This window comes from Vidua chalybeata, chromosome 5 (assembly GCF_026979565.1).
Source record: "Vidua chalybeata isolate OUT-0048 chromosome 5, bVidCha1 merged haplotype, whole genome shotgun sequence".
In the NCBI taxonomy this organism is placed as follows: domain Eukaryota; kingdom Metazoa; phylum Chordata; class Aves; order Passeriformes; family Viduidae; genus Vidua; species Vidua chalybeata.
The window spans coordinates 34,723,317-34,747,889 of NC_071534.1; the positions used below are offsets into that span (position 1 = coordinate 34,723,317).

The 24,573-nt window shown below is 36.7% G+C and overlaps 1 protein-coding gene across 1 annotated transcript in view; it reads right to left on the minus strand.

The window, feature by feature from the left end:
* The window catches only part of NAV3 (neuron navigator 3), a 250,158-nt gene that overhangs the window by 33,785 nt on the left and 191,800 nt on the right, over positions 1 to 24,573 (minus strand). The window contains exons 16-22 of the mRNA XM_053943168.1: positions 22,930 to 23,418; positions 16,580 to 16,621; positions 14,093 to 14,253; positions 12,081 to 12,269; positions 9,639 to 9,691; positions 5,047 to 5,070; positions 2,688 to 2,765 (exon numbers count right to left, since the gene is read on the minus strand). Of these exons, the coding sequence (XP_053799143.1) occupies positions 2,688 to 2,765; positions 5,047 to 5,070; positions 9,639 to 9,691; positions 12,081 to 12,269; positions 14,093 to 14,253; positions 16,580 to 16,621; positions 22,930 to 23,418 (1,036 nt within the window). The remainder of the gene's footprint in view (positions 1 to 2,687; positions 2,766 to 5,046; positions 5,071 to 9,638; positions 9,692 to 12,080; positions 12,270 to 14,092; positions 14,254 to 16,579; positions 16,622 to 22,929; positions 23,419 to 24,573) is intronic.

Genomic DNA, 24,573 nt, shown 5'->3' on the forward strand with positions numbered 1-24,573 from the left:
AGCCAGGCAAGCCCCAAATACCTCAGCTCTCAGATTTACACCCTATCCTGAACATGACATTCACATATGAAACATCTGTCTTTCAACACACTTTGGGATTTGACCTGTGGCATTCAGATTTATAAAACAAAGGTAAATAAATAAAGTTCCTCCCACCTGACAGGGCTGAATGAGAGAAGTTGTGAAAGGCCAGAGGAGATTGGGCTGATTGCAAGCAGCAACTGTAGATCTGATGACCTTTTCTGTTTGCTGCCTGCTAGCATCTTGTTGCTTGGCTGTAGGATAGTGGTTCAGAGCTGGCCAAACAAGAGCATTAGCCAGAAAACCCCTTCTGCTTTTTACTGGCATCCTGGCTCTACTACGGTTTGCAAGCATGCACCCTTCAGCTTTATACAGTACAAAGCTCTGATCAAAGTCCCTCCGAACAGGCTGGGTCAGGCTGCTCACTGGAATTTGAGCCCATGCCAGTCACATACGGAGTCTGCTGGTTGGACATTTTCTGCATGGAAAACGGGCCCTTTCTGAATTACTATTGAGATTTACCCTTCAGCCACACTGAGACAGATGCCAGGGGTAAAGCAAGAATCTCAGAGAAAATCTGTAAATTAAGCATCCAAATGACAGCTGGACCCAGCTTGAATTTAATCATATGCAAGCAAAACAATTTGGCCCTTTGGGGTTAATCAAATGAAATAAACTGCTGAAGTCAAGCATTGTACTTGAGTCCAGCCAATGAAAACTGAACAACAAATCAAACCAAATAAGAAATTTTTTAGCAGAGTTTTCAATAATGCCTGAGAAATGCTGTAACTTCCAACTGACAGATTTTGGTATGAAATAATGTATCAAGCAAAGGCTTGATTAAATAGGTCAAATTTCAACCCGTCAGTCTTTTAATGACTTATATACTGATGTCACCAACAGTCCTCTGTGGAGAAGCAAAGAAAGGCACAACTTTGTACCTTCAGACAGTGAAGGTACGGAAATTAGGAGGGGCTCAGGACTAACACTAAGGACTAATGCTAAGATGAATGCATTTGTAGCAAAAGCACAAGGTACCAGGGGTCTGAGTTATCACCTGGAACAGGCAATGAGCACAAGTCCACCAAAGGCAAACAATTGATTTTAACTGGATATGACACCTCTATTTAGAATCATGAAATGGTTTGGTTTGGGAGGGATCTTTAATGATCATCTAGTCCAACTTCTGACTGTGGGCAGACACATCTTTCGCTAAATCAGGGGCTTGCTGGAATCAAGATAACACCAGGGCACTCAGATGTGGGCATGTCTGTGATTATGCTGCGTCACAAGCCCAGCCAGGGATCACCTTCCTGTGCTCCTGCAGAAAACAATAGACTCACTAGCAAACACACCTAGCCAAAGCATGCTATTTTAGCTCTTCGCACCTCTCACCTCTATAAACCTCTTGGATTTATAGAGATGAGCTCTCTCTTGGGTTTTAGTTTGTTGCTCTCAGGATAGGTGAATGAAGAACTGCCCAGACTGGTAAAGATGAAGGTCAGTGTCTAAAATATGTGAATGAAGGAACCCCATACCCAAAATATAGATACTCTGGCTACTCTAGCTATACATTCTCAAATGAAAAATCCAACCCAGAATCCAGATTTTGAATTTACAAACATTGCAATGTCCCACATCATCTGATTCACTAGTTCATTCCCAGTACTCAGAAGAGTCTGGCAACCTACACTGCTACAGATGTACAAATACCCATAGGTACTCTGCAGCCACCTGAACAGAGAAGAAAGTGCTAAGCATAGCTTTTCCACATTTTCATGTGTTGAAGTCACACACAAACAAGCAGCTTTCATAGAGCTAGAGAGTATTTTCTTGCAACATTAAATAATTTCTTTAAAATCAGCAGTTATTTATACATCTAAATATTCAGGACACCTACACTTCAAAGAAAGGCATTCCATTGGCTGCCCAAGATATCAGGAAAGTGCTTTTTTGAACTGCAAAATGATACATTCTTCTAACTGCATCTCAGGTTTCCCTTACAGTAGTAACAATAATTATAGTCTGAACTGCATTTAAAAATCACAATACTAGATTGTTCAGTAACTTCACTTGAAACCACATCAACCAGAAAGGATTGTAGCTCGCATTCTGTATGTGGCATTATTTTCAGATAACATGTTCCATAACCCATATGTCAATTGGAAGGAACACCAGGAAGGTCTCTGTGAAAGAATCCAGTTTTAATTAGTTATATAACAGCACTGCTTTTGTAGCATATAAATCCTATATACACTTGTACACTGTGCTTCCCTTCATACATGACTGCATTTTACAGGGTTTGTCTTTGTGAAATGAAACTAATGAATTCTATTAGAATATGCAAATCATGCCATTCTTTGGTTGTGTCTCCTTACTTTTGGCCATTTTTATAATTGATTCTAAGAAAGGGGTGAAACTGAACAGAATAGGACTGTCACATCCAAAGTGTGGAAACTCTCAATTTCCACTGTCTACTTTCCATTTCCACAAGATTACTTTTTCTTGAAGCTGAGACGATATAGAAATTCAATGAAGTCATTAATTTGGGAAAAAAAAAAAACCCTAAATAAATAAATAGTAAAATTCTCCAAGACTGTGTGTTGAGTAAGAGTATGATAATGTATTCGTTGATAGTACTTATCATCACAAGCAAAAATACTTACATTTGCTGAAAGTTGAGAAGTAAGGGTAGCAACTTTCTCCTGCGATGCAACCAACTCTCTCCGTAGCTTCTGAATTTGCTAGAGAAACAACAGACTGCTGTAAGTATTTCACCCATGTTTCTGTTGTGGTTATTTTGTATGTTTTCTTGAGAGACAACCAATAGGTTTACAATGTCTTAGCTTCAGATTTTAATATCAGAACTATCCAGAAATACAAATTATTAAAAGTCGTCTCTAAGTGTTGCCCAAACTGTTTTCTAGCATTTAACCAGTGCATGAGCCAGGATTCCAGTTGAGGGAGCATGTATGGGCAAATGCTTAATAACTTTGTATGTATTATCCTTTTTTGCAAGGGAAATGCCATGTATTTTTACCGAATCCCACAAGTCCCAAATATATGCTTAGTGCAATCAAGGAGAGCTGCCCTGGATGTGGCCTGAGGTTTTGAAACATGGGTGCATTTGGGTGACTGTGCCTGACTGCAGACATGATGCAACCAACATATGTTGAATGTCTCTATTAGACTAAGATAACATGAAAAATATACTCTCACGCTACCTACCATGAAGAAGGCTTTGATGGCTACCTCAGAAAAAATTTTTTTCTTTATGGATTCTGAAATTAGGTGAGATAAAGCAGTAATTTTTTTTTCTCTAACACATGCTTCCTACAGTCCCTGAAATTCAAATATGCAACCTCTTTAAATCTTATACAGCATTCAGAAACTTGCTTGCTGACTTAAAAAAAAAATAAATGTAGTTTTAAATGTCCTTGTTGACATGAAAATAAATTCAAGACTCTTTTATCCTTTAATGAAAAACAGAATCCTTAAGAAAAATTTCAAGTTTCTATTTCAACTGCAGTAGATACCTAACATGAAGCTTGCATATCATTTTTTTGAGATCTTACATGGACTTCTGGGCACTGCATTGAAATCAAGCACAGCATGGAGTTTCACTTTGAAGAGCCTTTCATATTCAGACATAAATTATTCCAGACTAGAGAATTAAAATGGGTAAAACCAGCCTAGGAAAGGGAACATTGACAGTAACTAGTAAAGACCATTGCAGTACTTTAGTTTTATGACTCCCATGGAAACAACAAGAATTATTGCACAATCAACATGAACATGTTCCTGTACTTCTATAACAAAAAAACAGCTTAGTCATTTACACTAGCTCAGTGCAACAGGGGCAGATTATCAAGCTGTTCTCCATCCTGGACTGACCCTTTTATTTTTCCAAGTTTTCTCTTTGGTTTTTACATGCAGTTATTCGACATTCTAGCTTAAGCTACACTTTCATCATGTTCTTGCAAATTCACAGGTAGGTCTCATGCAAATTCAAAGGTAGGTCTCATGAAGTGCTGTTCAACATCTCCAGTAAGAGCATCTCAAGCAGACCCAGATACTGAGAAAACACCATATAAAAATACACAGGAAAGAAATGTTAATTTCTATATTCAGACCTATATAAAAGGCAATAAAATGAGGAATTGGAATTTACACTACTGAGCTCCTTTGTTTTAACTTACAGCAATATGAGCTTAGATGAAATTATATTGAAATATACTGCAGCAAGGAGGGAAGGACATGTTTTTTTGCTCAATTTCCTCAACATATCTTTTTGTCGACTTTTTCTTTGATTAGAATATTAAAAATAGGAGCAGCATAAATGCAGGAGTTGGAAGACATGTAGCTCTGTGAAGTGGAAATGCACCCCTTGGTGTTGTATTTTATTGCAGCTACTCTTTGGTGCCCTTTTAATACAAACAGGACTTCATTTTGAGAAAGCCTGTAATTGTATCCAGCTGCTGACCCAGGCTTGTCACCCATTCTTATACACTGTGAGGAGAAAGAAGCTATTTTCCATGTCAAATTTGATCTATATCTGAAATCAATCTGCATTGCTCTGAAATCCATCAAAGTGGTCAGTTTCAGAAATTTAATATAATTCAAAATGTGAGGGAGAGAAGTTCAAAGCAACCACTTGAAGTATTTTATGTCCTGAAAGGCAGCACCTTACCTTAAATTGCACAATTCCTTAGATCCTGCACAGAGTGGTATTAAGTCTGAAATCAGACCTATCTCAACTCCTCCACCCAACACCCAGTTCTCACTGATTCTTTTCATCGTTTCAGAATGACAGCCAGGAGGCTTTCTTCAGCACAATGCTAAGAAAACACCTTCTAGTTTAACTAAAAAGCTGCACCGGGTTTCCATCAATACTTCTTAAATGTGATGCAAAGACACAGGGTGTATTTTCCCCACCAACTATGCAGTTTAGCAAAGCAGGTAAACAATAAACTATAAAATAATGTAAGGCAATACAGAAGTATGAAAATGAAGATAAGTTCTTACCTCTGAATGTGCCTTTTCCTCTGCCTGGAAGAAAACAAAGAAGAAATGGCTTAGAATCAGTGTGCAACATAACTGTGGTAATAGAACATAAAAGCCAGCCACACTGAAGTGAAATGAATAGCTTCACGCATCCATTGCATTTAAGGAAGGTATCCAGTAAAAACAATAAATGGAACTCTTTTCAACTTGCTTGGCAAAGCTCCAGCTGAAACTCCAAAGAGCTTGCTAGTGTACTGACAGAATGAAATGGAGGAGAAAGGGAGAGTAGGACCAGAACTGCAGAAACTGCAGCTACATTTCTAAGATACAAACAAAAATTTACTATGCTCTTACTGCATGGGCCTTAATCTGACACAAAAAAACCGTTTACGCTGCAATGATTATTAGGGCTCCTGTATTTATATTTGTTTTACTGCATACCAAGACATGTTCCTAATATGATAGTAAGTAATCCCTGATACGAGAAGTTGACAGCATACATGTAAAACATACATTTGGAAAGGTGAGGGGATCTTGCATTTTAATGTAATTTCTTCCATAGAGAGTACCAGCAAAAATATTAAGGGCTATCAAGGCATGTTGAAGTTTTCAATTAAACTTGCTGATATTTAATAATTTTCCATTTTGCAATGTATTGTGTCATATATTGAAACTTTTTAATCAGCAGCCTTTTTCAAACTACTGCAAGGCAAACCTTTGAAAGTCATTCAGTTTCTAAGCATTGGATTACTCTTATTCAGGAGATATTTGGTGGACAGTTAAATCTTGCTTCAGTGGGATTCTAATGGAAAAGAATGACATGCCACGAGAAAGGAACCCATTCATAACATAAAATAAGAATCAGTTAATGTACTGGAAATCAATCCACCTCATGGATCCACCTCATCGTTCAGAGAAGCAGTCTACATTATCTGGAAGAGAAGTAAGCAGTAGAAGGAAAATGTAGGTAGAGCAACTATCTGCAAGTAACATTAGAAACACTAAGAAAACCCAATGTAAGGGTTCTTCAAAAGTTCTCTGGCATTGGACTGTCTGTCTTATTCTGTATTATTACAAATTAGTATAGCTTACTTTGAGCCTGTATTAGGCATTAATTTTGGACTGTTAGGATTTTAATGATTTATAATAGAAATGGTTTTTTTGCTTTACCTTGCATAAGGGGAGAAGACTTCTGGAAAATGCCCCTTTCCATACGTGCTTATCTGTTAACAGTCACTAAACAAACTGTGATGCTATGATATTCACCTTGGCAACACGTAGAAATGCTTTTGGATGAAACTACTCTAATACCTGACACATCACTATGTGAGGATGATTTAGTATAATGATTTTTTTTCCCATCACAGATGTGACATACTAACTTTCTGATCAATGTTTACAAAAAAGAGATCTGCCTATAGAAAAAAGAATTATATTCTATTATTGTTACATCAAATATGTAGTGCATAGAGGGTCACAAAGGGATTGAAGTGACAATGTCCCCTTATGATTTCTTCTGTGACAGCAAAAGCAAAAAATTAGGGTTGGTGACTTTTTCCTAAAACTGCCATGTGGGGACATGGTCCTTGTCCTAGGAGCACCAAACCTGCTGATGAAGCCATTGCTATATGTCCTTACCAGACAATTCCCTCAATACACAAGGAAGTGTTGCCTCTCCCCGAGTTCAGAGAGGTGGCTCTCACAAGTTAGATTTTGTGGGCAGTGAAGGAAGTAAATGAATGAGAAAGACCAGGATTTTGGACATACTATAATCTTTGAAAAAGAGAATCTGACAACAAAATACATCTCAGTAGTTTTTAATTAAGTTAATGCTCATCACACCATTGTAACCCAGGACTCAGCCATTGTTCCAATAGGTTCTAAAAGGAAAAAAATTCTTTTTCTCACTCTACTTCTCCATTATATGCATGCATCCCATCCTTGCAAGGATTATTTTTTCTTTGTTTGAAGTCTGAGAATATTAGGGTACAAATGACATGTCCTTATACAACTCCTCTGTGCATGGCTTCCACAATCAATGAAGCCTAAGGGGTCAAAGTGTAGCTAATGCTGAGAGCCAGTGCAGGAACTTGGCAATTAACTAAATATGTGAAAATTTAAATGTTTCAACCTACTGAGCAGGAGGAGATTGAAACAGGAGACAGCGTATCATAATTTTTTCAATTACTCACAGGTCTAATTGTATTCACTTCCAAAACTGAATCAGTTTACTACATCTGCTTACATGGTGTATTTTTCTGTGAAACAAAATGGATGTCTCTGTACATGCATATCTCTACAAGCTAAATTTCCAGTCTATGCAAGTTAAGTCCTGAAAACCCAAATGCAAATCAAGAAGAAAGCCAATATATACAGAAAAATAGTGAATGCAGAACTTCTGTGTCATTGGACTTATTCAATGGCAGAAAATAATGAAATGTCTTTTCTGAATCTCATATTCTAATTCTTGAAACAATCTTCAGAGAATAACTTGAAGATTTTCAACTATCCTCTGGTAATTATACATGAAGGTCTTGATCTTCATTTAGTACTTTGTCTGAATTTCTCCAGGGATTAGGTCACAGAAAACACTAGCACTAAGGCTTAAGACAATGCTTGAGAAAGCTAATAAATACATTCAATTGAGATAACCCTGTGAAGCTATCCCACTGCTCTCTTCACTCAACTGATATGATACTAAGTGTTAAACTTTTCAGGTTTCTACTCCACTTGTGCATCATCTTTTGATTAATTGCTGAAAAGTTTAAACTATTTTCAAAGAGGGCTCAAGCAGAAGAAATTCAGATTAAAAATCTTCACTAAAAGTCAATCTTAGTAGTTTTTTTATACCAATTTATTTCTGGCCCCTTTCAGATTTTCCCACAGCTTCCATTATCTTGCCTATGCAATCCATTACTTAAGGAGTGGGGCTCAGCTGCAATGTGAATGCATAGTCAGAAGATCTTTACAGTATGAACCTGGGTAAACTGTTTAAAGTTTATTTTGCAGGGAAAATACCACTCTTTACTATCATGAGGTTTAGTTAATATTTCCAAGATACTCTGTTGAAATATAAAAGGTTATATAAATAGTAAGTGTTAGTAAATTCTTGCTACATTATACAACATCAGAACACAGATAATTCAGAGTTACTCACTTACTGGACACTGAAAGCATCCTATGTCACTTTGTAGCTTGATTTTTTACATCTATCAGTTTCATAACATTCTTCTAAAATTTGACAACAAAGCTTGAATTGTAATTTTTGACACACCTCCCCATGCAAACTGATAGACTGTCTCATAGAAAAGGAAATAGTTCTAAAGATTTTTTTCAACCACCAAAACATAAGTGAGAAGCTTAACTCTGAATGTAAGTCATGCCTCACATATAGCCAGCCTGTATAAACATTCTACACCTCCCACCTTCACCTTCCCTCTCCTGCTTCTGAATAATTCAGGACTGGTCTGGACTGGAATGACTTGCAACTTGCAGTTTAAGGCCTGTAAAAACCTAAGGTTTGTGTACTTGATGTTTTAGATATGCCCTTGTATGAACCTATTTATGATTAAAGAGAGCTAGGAGAGGCACTATGGTGCATGCATACAACATACTTTCCAAGCTAACATGAGTTTAGCATTGAGACAGAGCTACCATGTGCTACAAATGCATCAAACTGCAGAAGCTTGGTATTCCTAGGCAAGAACTGGTGCTGGCTCTGGGTAGATGAGTCCATCTCTGGAATATCAGCTGACACTATTCAACAGCTGGAGATATGGAGAGGACACACACTATTCATGAATGCATGAGATGAAAGCAGGTTAAGTGGGCTGCTCTCCTGTGAAAAGGGGTTCCTGCAGCATGTAACTGTAATTAGGGAGGAGGTTGCAAAGGAACTGCCGTGTATCAGCAAGGGAATGTCCAAACATGTTCAACTGCTCTCTATGGATGATTTCTTGTTAGTAGAACAACTGAAGCAATTAGTGATGCAAAATATATCAAAAATCCTCCATAAGATAAAAAAAATAAAAAACCCCCAATAAAATAACAAAATAGAGGGAAAAAATCAATCTCAGAAAAACTTATTGAGATAGAAACAGATATTACTTAATCTAATTAATCTAATTAACAACAATTAAAATTTTAGAAAGTTATTATCTTCTCTTTGTAAATAACAGCTAAATGCTGCCACTTCCAAGAAAAATCAGTAGACACTTCAACTCCAAATTATACCTCCCTTACCCTAAGGCAATCTTGTGGTTTTCAAAAAGTTTACCTCAAACAGTGCCAGGATAGAAATAATTTTCTAAGTTATGCACTCACTGGAGGTAAGCAGAATGACCCGCATAAAAGAGACACACTTAGAGTTTCACCTTCTTTTTAGCTTTCAGAATGTATACTGGGTGATTTAAAACATTAATAAGACATTCAGATTAAAAGGTGAAGATAATGTTTTCTAAAATAGTACACAGTAGTACAAAGCTGAAAATAAACATTCCTACTTTATTGAAGTAAAATTCTAGTTCTCCTAGACCTCAAAGTATTGGAATTTTCACGAACAATGAACAAGAACAGAGGCAGGCAGAACTTTTTTCTAAAATATCAATACTCACCGTAGAGTAGAGAGAGGATGTGCTGGAGACAAGTGATAATGAGGACCCATGTACTTTAAGAAAAGGAAAATAACATGAAATATTGATGAAAGCACAAAACTTCCCCCATGTAGCTCAATAAGTAAACAAATTTTTTAAATGAGAACCAGTTTTCCACAAAGAGCAATTATGAACCATCAATATAGAATAGCTTTTGATAGATTTTCCTGCCTTTAGAAAGATTGTCCTACACAGAAAAACATTTTCCTGTATATGGGGCAGGTGAGTGAGCCAATGAAACTTTGTATTATTACCAGCAAACCAAGCATCACTTTTGTTGCTTTGACAAGAAATCACTTGATAAATACACTCTTCAGAGAAACCAGAAATTGAACCTGTCCAAAATTCAGCAAATGATTTTAGTAAGAGTCTATGCTTTGGAAAACAGTTCACATTCCATGGGGTGAGCTCCCAAGCTTTCCTCAGAAATGCTGACCTGTGTAGTTGTAGTCAGTGGGAAGGGGTAACTATGAGGGATAGTGACATATTTCCCTTAATCCTCGGTGGAGTCAGCCTCAAGAGCATTGAGTGAAATGTTGCAGGGTTGTGCTTTAAGAAATGGGGTTCCTGGCCTACCTGGAAATAGCAAATGAAGACTAAAACTGTGAAAAAATTGCCCCTTCTGCTTCTGATGACTCTCCTGAGGAAGGCTATACCTACAGATAATTTCAAAGAAGATAATTTATTTCATTACCTCTTTTTATTTTTGTTTCACAAGAATTTTTTTTTATATTTATCATTTGACAGGGTTTGATAAATTTTTTTTTTTTTGCTTTTACAGCTACCTGTCTGCAAAAACACACACTACAAGAATACCTGGATTAGTCAAATGGACTTTAAATCTAGTTTTGTATTTATAGAAATGTGGTACACTGACCATTCATATGGAGTGGCTTCCAAAGTATGTTTGATTTTCAGTCTCTGGTTTTAATGTCTGAGCTAAACTGTCATTCTGCATTCATATACAGTGGCTGTATGCATTACCTCACTTGCTTCACTTTAATCTTCCTCAGAGCTCCTATCTTAAAATACATTTGACCTTCTAACAGCATCATTTCATGTTAATCTCCAATGCTTGTAAATTAATGAAAACTGTTTATTACTGCTGCATTGACTTTCATTTACTCAGGTTATCCACTCCAGCTGGATATGACACATAACCAATGAAAAAGCTTTCATCAAACCCACTGGTGGCCCATTACTGAAATTCTACATTTAACACCTATTTTTCTATGCATAAATTGCTTTGTTTTCTCTATTATTCTTCCAGTGTTTCCTTTGATAATTCTGTTCCTCAGCAAAGGTTCTGTAGTCAGCTCTGTCCTTGAATTATGTGATATTCTTCTGTACAGTCAGCCATCCTCTCTGTGCTGACAACTCACAGCTTGAGTTGTCCTGCACCCTACTGCTAGTATTACATACCCAGATGTCTGCCTGATATATAATCTAAAATACAGTAAAAGGAATCAAAAAGTAGAAGTATTATTTGTCTGTTGTTTTATCTAGGACTTTTCCTCCCCTTTTATCTTGTAACTATGACCTTTGGGGCTAAGGCAAGACTTTTTTAATTTGCCTATTATAAAGATAATTTACATTGCCATCACTTAGCAGTAAACAAGATGAGTGTCATAGAATGAATTGCACAGAATTTCAGTTGTCTTTTTTTTGTTTAATTAAAGCATTTAAGGACTTTGCACTCATGTGAATTTGGCAAATAATCAGATTTACCAGAAATGTTAGTCAGAAGAAAATGTTACACTGCATTTAATTAGGAGTTCTCAGATTCTCTATGGATGAAAAAGAGCAAAAACCAAACCAAAAAATATTCACCAAGTTCCAGATGTTGCAGATAGCATCAAAGAAGGCAGACAGTAATAATCTGCATAAAGTAGTGAGGTCAGTTTAAATTGCAGAATTTCAATACAGAAATTCACATGGTGTTTGCTGCAGGAGGCTGTAGGAAACCAGAGATATTAAATGACTACAAAAGAAAGGAGATGTTAAGTAGCACTTAACTAGTGCTTGGGAAAAAGAAAAGGAAGCAGAGACATAGGACTAAGAAAGCGGAGAAACACAGTAGTGAAGGTACATTCAGACATTTTCGAATTAGAGGAAAAAAGAATAATTTTCCAAGAATGGCTTCCTTTTCTCCAAAAATTCTGATACAGGATTTGTACATGTATGGGATACATACAGCATTGCTTATTACTGGGTGAAAGTAATATCTTCCGTGTTTTAGGTTAAGGAAAGCTTGTGAGTCCAACTCAACAGGATTAATAAAAGCTTCACAAAATCATTTAAGTTTTTGTGGTGTAGGGTGAGAATAAATATTTTAAAATTTTACTATGCTTTAGATATCTATTTTGGGATGTGTTTGCCAATCTAAACAGTTCTCAGTCTTACCTTCTTCCATGCTGTCCCTGAATGAACCTGAATGACTGATTGCTCGTGGTCTCTCTTCTAAGGACGTAGCACTGCCACACAGCTGGGAGTCATCATAGAGATCAAAAGAAGTGTCTTGTGCAGGGATGCTGTTTGAACGCATCATGCTGGGTCCAGGAAGGTTAAACTGTGACAGGTTGGTTGGACTCACTGGAATAAAAAGCTTTAATTAATGAAGCACATTTCCATTGAGTCAGTTTTGCTTCTGCACAAAATTGTAATGTAGGACTAGCATAGTTAGGTGGACTTCATGCTGTTGAGATAATGGAAGGCTTTTATTACCACATTTAAAGCTTCAACAAAAAGGTGGAGCAGATGGCCTCAAAGGAGCTGGATGACATTAATCCTATAAAACACATGGTAACACTAACACTGGTGTCTGAACACTCTTTAGCAGCCCACAGAAAATCAATGGGGGGGATTCAAAAGTTAAAAAGGAATAAGAGGTCATAAGTATTTTTATAAGCAGCTCTTCTAATAAATCAGTATCTGTATTTTATAGTTATATACCTGTATTATTGACTGATGTTAAGGCCAAAGTTTATTTGCATATGCAAGACATTTATCCTTTGATTTTCAGAAGTACCTACCACTGTATTAGGTTAAATAGTCGTGCAAAGGCCTCAGTTGAATCTCATCCTAATAAACAAGTTGTAGTCAGACATGGCTGAAATCAAGAACAGCACTGAAAAACCTACTTTAAGCTTTCACAAAGCTGTTTTGCCAGCAGGAAGGAAAGCCTGGCTATGGTTCCCCTGGACCACACAACCTCAATGCCTAGCCAAACTCAGCCTCAGTATTTGGACTTTTATTTTAGATCATCCAAGATGTGTCCTAAGTTATAAACTACCAGAACAGCTGTGTTGTGAGAGCAGATTATTCCATAGGGCTATGAAAACTGAAATAAAGCAAAGGACAATGAACAAATAAATTTTAAACCACATGATGTTATTTCTCTCTATTGTGAGTTCACAAGAACAATGAACAAAAAGAAAATGAGATAATTCTAAACAGAAAATAATATAGTGAAAAAACACTGCTTAGAACCATGACACAGAAAAAACTGTGTCTAAACTACAGGAGGAAAATTCAAAGCAGTGGCTTGTTTAGTGAGGATCCAATTTCATTTTTAAAAGTAGCTTAGCTCAACTTCTTTTTCTGTATGTAGTAAAGACTAACATGTGTACGTCTGATCAAATTTCTTTTGAGTGATCATAACCTATAGATGCCATAAGCTGTGACAGAGAGATAGAAGTCTTAATTCTTCAGAGGATGTTATTAATTCCTTACTAGGGGCCTAAATCATAAAAAGCTCATTGTGAACCTAAGTATGTGTCAAGTACAGGGGAGATAAGTGGGTTTTATTCAGAATTAAAGAAAGAAATAATACTATAAAAAATAAACTTGTGTTGGATTAATTTGAAACAATATTCAGAAGAACCAAATCTACACCTTGGTTCGTAATCAAATAGAACTGCAATGTCACTCACATCCCAAAATACTATATTGCATTCAAGGTTACGTTTGGATTGGGCCCAATGCAGTTATAGCCAGGTCCAGCTACTAAAACACATTGAAAAGGTCTATTTCAAAGCAAACCTATATGTAGGAAAAATGCAGTGTTTAGTTTCTGACATTCACTAAAAATCATTGGAAAGAACATTGCTGATGGTGAAACCTAAAAGATGAATAGATTTGAACCAGAAGCTAATTTCCAGCTCTTCTACAAAATTTCTCTCCTTGGTCAAGTCATAAAGAATCTGCGCTTTTTTTTTCTCTGTGCAAAATAGGTAGTACCCTGGCCCACTTCATTAACAAGACTGTGAGTTTCCTCTCTTTAGTGAGGTACTACAATATGGTGATGAAGATGTTAAAAATAAACTACCTTGTCTGGCAGACTAAGAAATATGTACAGCTGAATTTTATGGTTCTATTGCAGAGGGGGAGAAACAGTGAAGGGAAACAGCATTTACCCAAGTTGGAAAAGTGATATTTTCCAGTTGCAGATGAAGACATAGCTGAAGGAGAAGCAAGTGGGGACTGACTGCCAGTGTCTTGCAGGCCTCCGGTTGAGTGGGAGCGTAGCCATTCCTTGCCTTCCTCCTGACTTGTCTGCCGGGATGATGGTGTATATCTGAAAAACCACAGCTGACATGCTCAAGACAATGACAAGGTGATGTCTTAGAAAGAAACAGCTGTCACATAAATACCCTTCACCAGTTAGACAGAACAAATCCCTAGGAAAACATCAAGTCCAGTCAAATTATTATCACCAGAGATTTTAACTAGGTACAATTTACCACTGGGTTACACCAACATACAGGACTTGAACCCCCCATACTCTTCATCCCTCTCCCCAAAACAGCATTCCCATCTTTTGAAGAGACAGAATGATAAACATAGCAGACAGACAACTGAGCTGACAGAAAAGGACTTCAAAGCTATAGGAAGCGCACAGGTTGATGCAAAAGCCTGGAAGCTGTATGGTTAGCATGGGGAATGGGCAGAATAGAAGCCAAGGAACGTTAGTAGCCACTTACAAAATGACATCTTTCACACATCATGTGGTCAATTGATTAGACAACAGGAGTGAAACAGATCAACAACTCTGAAAAAGGAGTTTGCATTGGTAATGACAGCTACGTATGGTCATATGCACGTGGTCTGCCACTCTGAATGCTACCTGACATTGTGTCCTGCCCCAAACTGAAGGGAGGGAAAGGGACAGGAAAAATAAACAATTAGCAGAAACAAGCTCTCTGGAAGGAAGAAGTTTGGCAGTCAAATAGTTAATCAACTAATTCCTATGGTAAACCAATAAAACAAGTGCAGTGCGACATGTGGGCCAAGAGGGAGAACTGGTAACTCACTGGTCCAGCCTTGGCTGAGCTGGAAGAAGGGCAATTCTGGTAGTGATTAAATATTAAAATGTGCAGACAGTGTGGGTCTTAATCAAGAGATTTGTTTTCAGCAATGTCTGCAATTCTGAATGAAATGCTTCATTCAGACAATATCCTGCTGAGAAATGAACACCTTCTCCGCTACTGTCAAGAGCCATCAATGTTCCCCAAAAAGGCAGAGCACAAAGGGCTTTTGATATTCTGGCCGCAGGCTTGTGAGGCACAAGTGTTTCTGCTTAGAGAGAAGATTAAATGAACATGTAAGTTCTTGTGTTGTGCTTAGGTTTTTCTACAATATTTTACAGCAGTAAACCATGTTGCCCTTATTAAATATTTACTTCCTTTCTCCTTTCAAAAATACAGCTATGATCTTTGCCTATAATTGTGGTAGAGAACAGAGTTATTGAGTGGTTATCAGATTGGAAAGATGGCAAAATGAGAATTCAGGATCTGAGTTTTGGACTGGGATCTCTGCACATTAAATCAAACTGAATTTTTTTCCTGGGCTAACTATCATTCTTATATGCCTATAAGCACTTTTCCCACTCCAATTCACTTTCAGCTACCATTACAGCTGAATATCCACAAACTTCGATCATCCCATTGTATCCTCACAGGGTCCCCATTATGCCTTTAATGTCTTCCACCTTTTCTGTTCTCTCCAAATCCAAAGTGATTGTTTTGTGATGATAGAAAATTTGACAAATTCTTATTAAGGAACAGCTAGTGCAAAAGGTCAAAAGCTGCATTATAGTGACAACAGTTAAGCACTATCTTAAAATTTGATAAATATTTATTCATAACTCATGAGATATAATGGTGTAATTTCAGTTATTGGAAAGCTGCAGTGTCTGTGTGCATGCACATATATCCTTGCGTGCTAAATATTTTTCCTGGACTGGGGAGATGGGCTTCCGTGCCTCATGAGACCAACCAAGTTACCTAATGATCTACACTTTTCACCGTGGAGGAGAGAAGAAGGTGGATAAATTCTGTTTTCTGTGATGAAGACACAATTTAGTGAAGAGTTAGTAGCAAAGTTGAGCTCTATATATTGCTGGAAAAGGACCAAGAAAACTGTATGGAGCAGCATGCATTTTATACTTAGAAACCTTGGATAGCAAAATCAGTATTTTCTAGCCCTACCCTTTAATAGCTCTCCAGTTCAAATTGCATGAGTTTTTGCATGAATCCAAAGTCAGATCCACCTCTAAAATCTTGTTTTTCTCCATGTTTTCAATAATTAGTCCTATTGAATTGCATAAATATCTTGTTCTGTCTCTTTTAGCTCTCCAGGATTCAATGCCTTTTAAGATTCATTGCATAATGATCCCTAATAGTATTTACTTTCCATGGTATATCTTGAAAGAAGATTTATTCCTTAGGCATACATGGAAAGAAAAAGTCCATTGTTAAAATTTACATTTTCTGGTTTGAATCAAAATTCCAAGAACTCTGTTGTAAACAGGATCAACAAAAGGAGAAAGAAAAATAAAGGCAGCATAGAAAAAGGTTACAGGAAAATAGAGAAGCAGCAGTCATGCTCAAAAAAATATATACCTTAATCCCTTTTTGGGTAGTGTATTTCTGTCAAGCTGCATGCTGTTAAAACAAAAAAAATCCCTAAGGACATACAGTAAACAGGACTGTTCAGAATTACAAGTTTTAAAGCTCTAGGTTTGTGTGCATAACAGAAGGTCATTTAATGGCTTTTAATATAACTTTAATGATAAATCCTTTACTCATTGGAGGGAACAATAGGACATGGACTGCTGCACATTCATTTTTCATCTAGACTTGCTCTGGGCTGGGTCAATAGTAACTTGGAGACTGTCCAAGTCAGAAAGAAGTGCTTCTTTACCATTTCTAACCTTTCTACATCTTTGCTCTGCAATCTGTGTGAGAATCATATGGTCACAGTATGAGTATTTTTCACAGTTGCCTATGGTAAGGCAATAGATTTCTAAAAGAAATGAAGGTTGTGGCACCTGCTAAGAGGCAGCATGGCCTTGCCAGAAGCCAAACGACAGCTCTGTGTGTAGAAATGTCCTAAAGATTCAGACACTTGGCTTTGTGTTGCTGAGGGGCTCATATAGCAAGGCAATGGTAGGGACAATGAAAAGTGGCACCAGAGTAATGTTGTTCCATTTTCCTGCACACAAACTGTCAGAGTGGTGGATTACCCAGAATATATGGATGCAGTTTTCCTCATTTAAACCACATCACTAGAAGAGCACCCACTAGCCCTCCTTCCCAGTGTCATTTCAGCATTTCATCATAAAGTCTTGGTAAATTGGTCTCTGGTTGGCGTGGTTTGAACTAGTTATCATCAAGTAAGTGTTGCAAAGTTTTCTCCCTTTAGAACATAGCTTAGTGTCATCATATGGATTAAATGGCAAAATGGCTTTTGAAAGCTTCTGTATTACATATCATAATCACACCTCTGAGAGCAGCAGTAACTTAGGACCCTTGCTACCCAAGAAATACCCTTATTAAAGGTGTTTCCTATTGTGCTGTGGGTGATGGGAGTCCTACTGTCATGTATCCTTGATCTTAGTAGATAAAGTCAGTGAAACACTGTTGGCATGGACTACTATCAGGGCTTGGGCAAATGGAAACAAACTACTCTTACCAGCAGGAAATTTTACAGACAATTTTACTAGTTTAATAAAGGACCTTGTTCTGCATTTAGAGAAAACAAATGGAATGAGAAAAATAGCAGTATTTCAGCACAGGCCCAGTTATCATGGTCCATGTGAGAGTAGTCCCATATCAGACAGAGGACTGCATTTTCAGCACTTTGCTCCCAACATATATAACAGGACCTAGAATGGCTGGCAAAAAAAACAAAAAAAACAAAAAAAACAAACAAACAAACAAAAAAAAAACCAAACAAAAAAAAAAAAAAAAAAAAACCAAAAAAACAAAACAAAAAAAAAACCCAACATGAATTTGAATGAATGATCCACTATTTTTTTCTTCACAGAGAAAAATGGGGCCTTGATGTTCCTTTATTTACCTTTATGCACCTCTGAATTTCAAGATGTATAAACATGATCATAACACCAGTTTCTTATGCAAACACTTAAAAGTCCAAATGAACAATGTATTTTCCAGTATTATTTTAATTTGGAGATATATGTATTTCAAAGTAATCTATAGCACATTATCTAAAAATAAAGGAGTCAGTGCTCCTTTAAACCAATCCACAAGCCAAAAGGTATGCCAGTTGTATAAGTAGGTTAAGAGTGACATAGGATTTTCCAAAAATCTTTTGAATTCAAATGAAATAAGGATGAATATTCCTCAACATAAACATGGCGTTATTGCAACTGCATTAAAGTGAGTGTACCAAATGCTCATTGTGTGTTTTTAAAATAATAAAGCTTACAAAGATGCTCCTAGATTTCAGATAATTGTATGAAACCATTAAGCATGGTTTCATATAACTATTAACTTCATGTAACTTCAGACCAATAACTGCCCTTATCTTTTTAATATCTGAAATAATTCATCCACCAAAAGCTGGGTTCATTGCTTCCACAGAAACTGGACTTTTGGTAAACAGAACTTAATTTACCTCATATCTCTAAAGTTGATAATGGTAATAAAGACAGCCCTTTCCTGAAAGAAGCAATGCATACATGGACAAAGACCAATATAAAGTGAGGATGAGAATATAATATTTCTAGTATTTTCCTTTGTTATGTAAACTGGAAGAAGCAATCTGGCAAAAGATGAATGAAGACACAGGCTGAAGTTGTCAAACCCACTGTATCTCATTCTTTTTTGTTTATTTTACGGTGCTGAAACTGACTGCAAATTCTATGAGGGAAATTACAGGAAGCCTTAATTTTCTCATTTTCCTACCTGCCCTTGGTGATGAGGTTATCATGGGAAAGGGCCATAATAGTATATCCTTGAGCTACATCTAACTCTTTCAGAGCTGCTAGGAAATAAAACAAATTATTGCAAGCTAAGAAACAACTAGAGAGCTCCATGACAGGCTGGGCCAAGCTGATATGGGTCTTACAAATTAGTTTCAACAAAGGCTAGGCATATAAGAAAATCTGATACATGATGCACTGTTTCACACCTTAAAACCACAACTACCAATTATGATAATTTAAAATAATTGAAAGTCTTGAAGGGCTTAAGTGGATTTCAATGCACTTTCATAGCACTCAAGACTAGACATTCTTTTAAAGCAAACTGGAGAAAGCCAGTCATGTAACTAAAAACCACTTCCACTCTGCTAATCTTAAAATGTAGCTATTACTGCTGATCAGACCACTGTTTATTTCTATATTTCTGCATTTTTATGCCTTCCTTGCTGTGTCCTTTGGATCAAGCAGAAGAAAGTTACAAATTTGCAATGCTCACCAGCAATTAAGGGTTTGAAAGATCTACTGGTGATGTGTCCACCTGGAAAATTTTACAACTAAAGCAGTAATATTTTCAGTTAACCCCAGAAGACGTTTTTATTTTAGAATATAAATACCTGCATGATTATTTTAATCCCTCTAAATTGCTGTAAGGTAAAATACGAGTGTCCTCCCATATAGGGAGCTACACTGCTATGACAGTAGAATTAGACTTTTCTAAATATTGCTAAACCAACCAAATATGTGCAAAACCAACAAAAGGCCTAAGAGAGATGCAAAATCTGCCTTCCTTCTGAAAAAGAAAATATTTTTCTTGCTTTTACTGGTTGTTACAATGCAACAGAATCTCATTGAATGATGAAGAGTTTGGCTAGAGTAAACTTTGACACTTCACTCCAGGAGTTGTCAAGCAGCTCTGCTTTGATGCCATACCATCACTTAGTGGACAGCCAGAAAACTGTGGGCAACATCTGATCATCCCTGGAGGGATAAGTGGGCAAATATAGCAGAGACCTTGCAGATTTGCTGTCTCCGAGAAAGGTGACTTTTTTTGGAAGCAGTCAAGGGCTACTTTCCTTCACATAAAATGTAGATATACACTGAGATTTTGTTCTCATTTTCTGTGTTCTTTCCAGCTGTTATTTTCTAAAACTTGACATTCCAAAGTCTTAAGTTAAAGCCTAACGTGAGAAAGTATAATGGGAAAACTACTTTCTAAAACCTATATGCAATATTTTCATTTTCAAAATGCTTTGTCCCAGCATGGCACTACAACTCTGTACATGTTCTGCAAGATAGCATCACTATTTTCCATTTTGTATCTATGCAAATATATCCTGCCCTGTTATATCCCTTCAGACTTATAAACCTTTGGTTACTCATCTTCAGTAACGCTTTAACAACTAGCATTTTTATTTTCCCCATTTGCTTATGAAAGCAAAGGAATAGCACTTAAAGCTTCAGCAAATTCAGGATTTTTATTGCATTTACTATTTCACCCTCTATCCCAGCTCTCCTCCTCCCTCTTTCCTCAGCACAGACCCTTTAAAAACTTTTCTTCAATTCTAATGACTGCAGGGTTTTCAGGCTCTGTCTAAAACAGGAAAATGCAAAGTTCATCAGGATCAGTAAACTGAAGATATCTTTAACCTTTTCATTTCCTCTTAGCATGCTTGCCATTACTGATATTTGTCCATCAAATTACAGCTAATGCTTCAATGAAACAAATCCATATTCTTTTATATCATCTATCTTTATCACTCTCCTTTCAGTTTTTCCTGCATTTTCCCTGCATAGACTTTATGTTGCTTGCTAGTTGTACCTCATTGTGCACTTTGGTATTTCTGAATTTGTCCCTATTTTATATTAGTACATCTGATTATAAGGACTGCTGATTCAACCTTTTGCAAGCTCTAGAGTGACTGAAGAAAAAGAAAAATCTCCTTGCAGATAATTTTTATACTATGCCATGCTATAATTAGTATAATCAAAGGCATTTCAAATATGAGATTACAAAGAAAAAAGGACATCATGTGCTGCCAAACATATCTGTCTCCAACGTTGCAAATCAATGCTTTTGTTGTGAAAAAATACTTTGCTACAAGTAAGTTTTAATGTGTAAAAAGAGCTTAGAAACTCAGCACTTGTATCAGATCTTTCAGAAAAATCGAACTGCAAAAATCCTGTTGGGGCTATAATTCAAGAAATGACACCATTTACTCTAGGTACCCATATTTGTTTTGAGGCCAGATCAACATAACAATAGCTCTCTCTGGACTCAATCATAATATCCCCATATGGACTAATCTGAAACTTAAAAATATTGCCAACAGCAAAATATTTGGAACCACTGAAATTAAGTCACTGAACAAATACATAAAGTATTAGCAGTGGGGGTTGCTCAGAAACTTCTGCCAAGGCAATAATTTTTGAAATGTGATGTTTAAGATCCTCCATATCAATATAATTTTTGGCATGAATGCATACTCGTCCACGTAATTCTATTGATCTCACCATCCATATATGTGGCAGTGAAGGATTTTATAAGCTTATTATTAATAACTGACCTTTTAAGAAATATTGTCAAATTCAGTTCATAGTACACAAATTTCTATTTAAAAATTAAAGCCACAGTGCAAACTATAAATTGCTCAGGTATCAGTGTATTTATAACTACTGCATTGTTAACAATACTATGCATTGTTAGTGTAGGTTATATTGGTACATATATATGCTTCATAATTATTAAAATAATATATTAGTATGTAATAGTAATATAATTTGTAATTATATTAGTAAGCGGTGTGATTTTTAGCTGATATAGTAATACTCATGAATGTAACATGAGAAAATGAAATCTATGAAAAGTTTCCATCTAGGTTTCTCAATGTTTTGATTATGAGTTTTTTTTAATGCTGGCTTACTGAAAGTGAATTCCTTCTATGCAAAGGATGGGTATTGAACAATCTCTGAGTTTATATAAAGGGCGAAAAAACTTGACGTTGTATGTTAAAGGTCTTTTCTCCTTAAAATGTTTGTGATGTTAAAAAGCTAATTAAGTTTAAAATATTTTTGACTGATTCAGTAAAATTTTATTTTTTGAATAAAAGGCTAATGAAATATTTAATATTGATTTTACAGTCCACATGTGAGATCAGAGTTTCACTATCAAATCCCAAAAATTTTCATGGGAAGCAGAACTTACTTAGTGCCTAGCAAAGATTATTTTCTTCTCTTCTGCAAAAGCCAAATAAATATATCACACAAAAAAAAGAGAAAAACCCAAAAGAAAAAAAAATATCTTGGTTCAACTATGCCAGACTGGTTGCACCTTTTATAATGTAATTGAAATGGCAAAATATCTGCATATCAAAAAAATCTTTAATAGACTAAACAGAAAAACATTTTCTTGCATTTCTTTGTCTGTTCTGGGTACTTGCCAGGACTGACCATATAGCAAGGATCTCATCTCTTAAACTCTCTCCCTGCCAGTGAAGCTGCATGTCAGTAAGGATCTGTGTAATGCTTACCATGTAAAAAGAAACTTATTAAGACTGAGTATTTTAGGGCAAGACTGGTCAGCTGAAGACCAAGACACACTAGCTCTGCCTGTGCTTTGAGTTAATGGGAAGAGAAAAGTGGGGGTCCCACGGTTGGAGGTTTGCTTGCTTTGGGAACTGCCAAATGCTGGGACAGCAGGTGGATCCTGCTGCAGGAATCATTATGTGCCTCTTGGCTGTTTACGCTTGCCTTTAGTTAGACAATTTTCCCCCTTTTCCCTCCAGAACAAGGGAACTCAAAAAAATTCTCAAGATAGAAAAAGTGCTTGTAAAACCTTAAAAGGCAGTTGATTCCACATTGCAATGCCTTTCAGCTCTCTTTTCTTCCTTCCTTTTATTACATAAAGGACTAAGCTGCTAACTAAACAGTGTCCCTTTAGCAAAACAGGTGGAGGGCTTAATTTTTGGCTCCTGTCCTTTTGCCTCTCACTTATTTCGTGGTCACTATATCTATAGGCAAGCTCACCTTTCCGAAAGAGTAGATCTGACGCTTCCAGTCCTCATGAGCAGGCTCTGAACCTCCTGAGTGCTTGTTGTCAGTCCAGAGAGAGAGCCATGATGGCTAAGAGGGAGGTCAATAGACTCGGAACTGGTGTGAAGGCTAGTCATGGACTGGTAACTTGGTGTGTCCTTACTGCCCGCTGAAGAGCTGCTCAGGTTTGCAGCCCACACAAGACCACCTGATGTAAAAGAGTGCACTGAGGCAGGACTGGAAGCCAGGGAGTGACTTAAGCTTATAACATCTGCATTTAAGTCCGAAGGTTTACTGAAGAGGGGGCTGCTGCTACCACTTTGCCCACCTGCACTGCCCATGCTGCCTGTGCCCGAGGATGGCGATTCCAGGCTGCCTTGCCGTGCCAATGTGGTACTAGGGCTGGGCATTGCCGATGTGGGTTTCACACCTTCAGTACTGGGTGCAGAGGCAGCTTTACCACTTGCCTTGGCACCAAACAACCTAAATGTAAAACAAATAGCTTTAGAGAAACTGATAGCCACATTAAACATTCATGGCGCAACATCCTAAGAGCCAAACTACACATTTTTAATTACTGCTACAAAAATCATGCCTACCTAGTTGATCAATTGCAGCGCAAATTTAAATTCACTTAACCATATTACAATAATCATGGTTTGTTTCTTTAGTAACCGCTCTTATTCACTCCTGTTCAGATGTGCTCTTTGCACAGCCCCTCCCAGAGAGAGGTAAAATATCACATTTTTTGTCTTATTAGTTCACAAACAGATTACACTTTCACCCAAATTCAGTAATTAAGCATTCCCAAGTCATTAGCTTTTAAACTCCTCACTTCTGAAAACTGCTTAAATGATTGCAACAAACACTTGCAAAATCCTTCATAGTTTAATAAACTATGTTTATTAAACATAGTTTAATATGTTATTAAACATATATATATTAAACATATGTATATAAACTATGTATTAAACATAGTTTAATAAAGCATTTGTGCAAAATTCCCCTCTTGTTGTTTTTTTTGCACAGATGGTCATGTGGTCATCAGTCATGTAGTAACCACTCAGAAAGAATAAATGCACCATGGCTAAATGGGCTCAGTTTGTCTCCAAGGGCAGGAATGATAAAATTGTATGTCACATAACATCTTCCAGCAATTCTAGATATGAAAATTCTATAGTGATGATGAAAAAATAAACTGCAACTCCTCTAAAATTTGAACTAAAAAGTCATTTTTTAACTAAAAAGTGATGTTTTAATGTATTTCTGGAAATATTTTAAGCTGCAGTTAATGTACAGCTTATGAACTAAAGGTAGATAAATGCAAAACTTATCATGATATAAAGTAAGCACTTCTAATAACATAAGAATCTGTCTTACATTTTACCAAGCCCACAAAACGAAGCTGCAGCTCCCTAGCTGCCTGGAGATGCTGTTTTGGTAAGTAAGCACAGGAGGGCACTATTGGCTTTTTCTCCAGCAGTGAAAGGGCTCCATCCCAATTCATGGAGCACTCATCCGGATTTATACTTCCAGAAATGTTACAATACAGCATTTACAATTGAAATTCAGCCTTGCCAAAGCTTGTGTCCAAAAATGTAGTGAAGCTGCTAAGATACTGAAGTGTTTGTAGCTGAA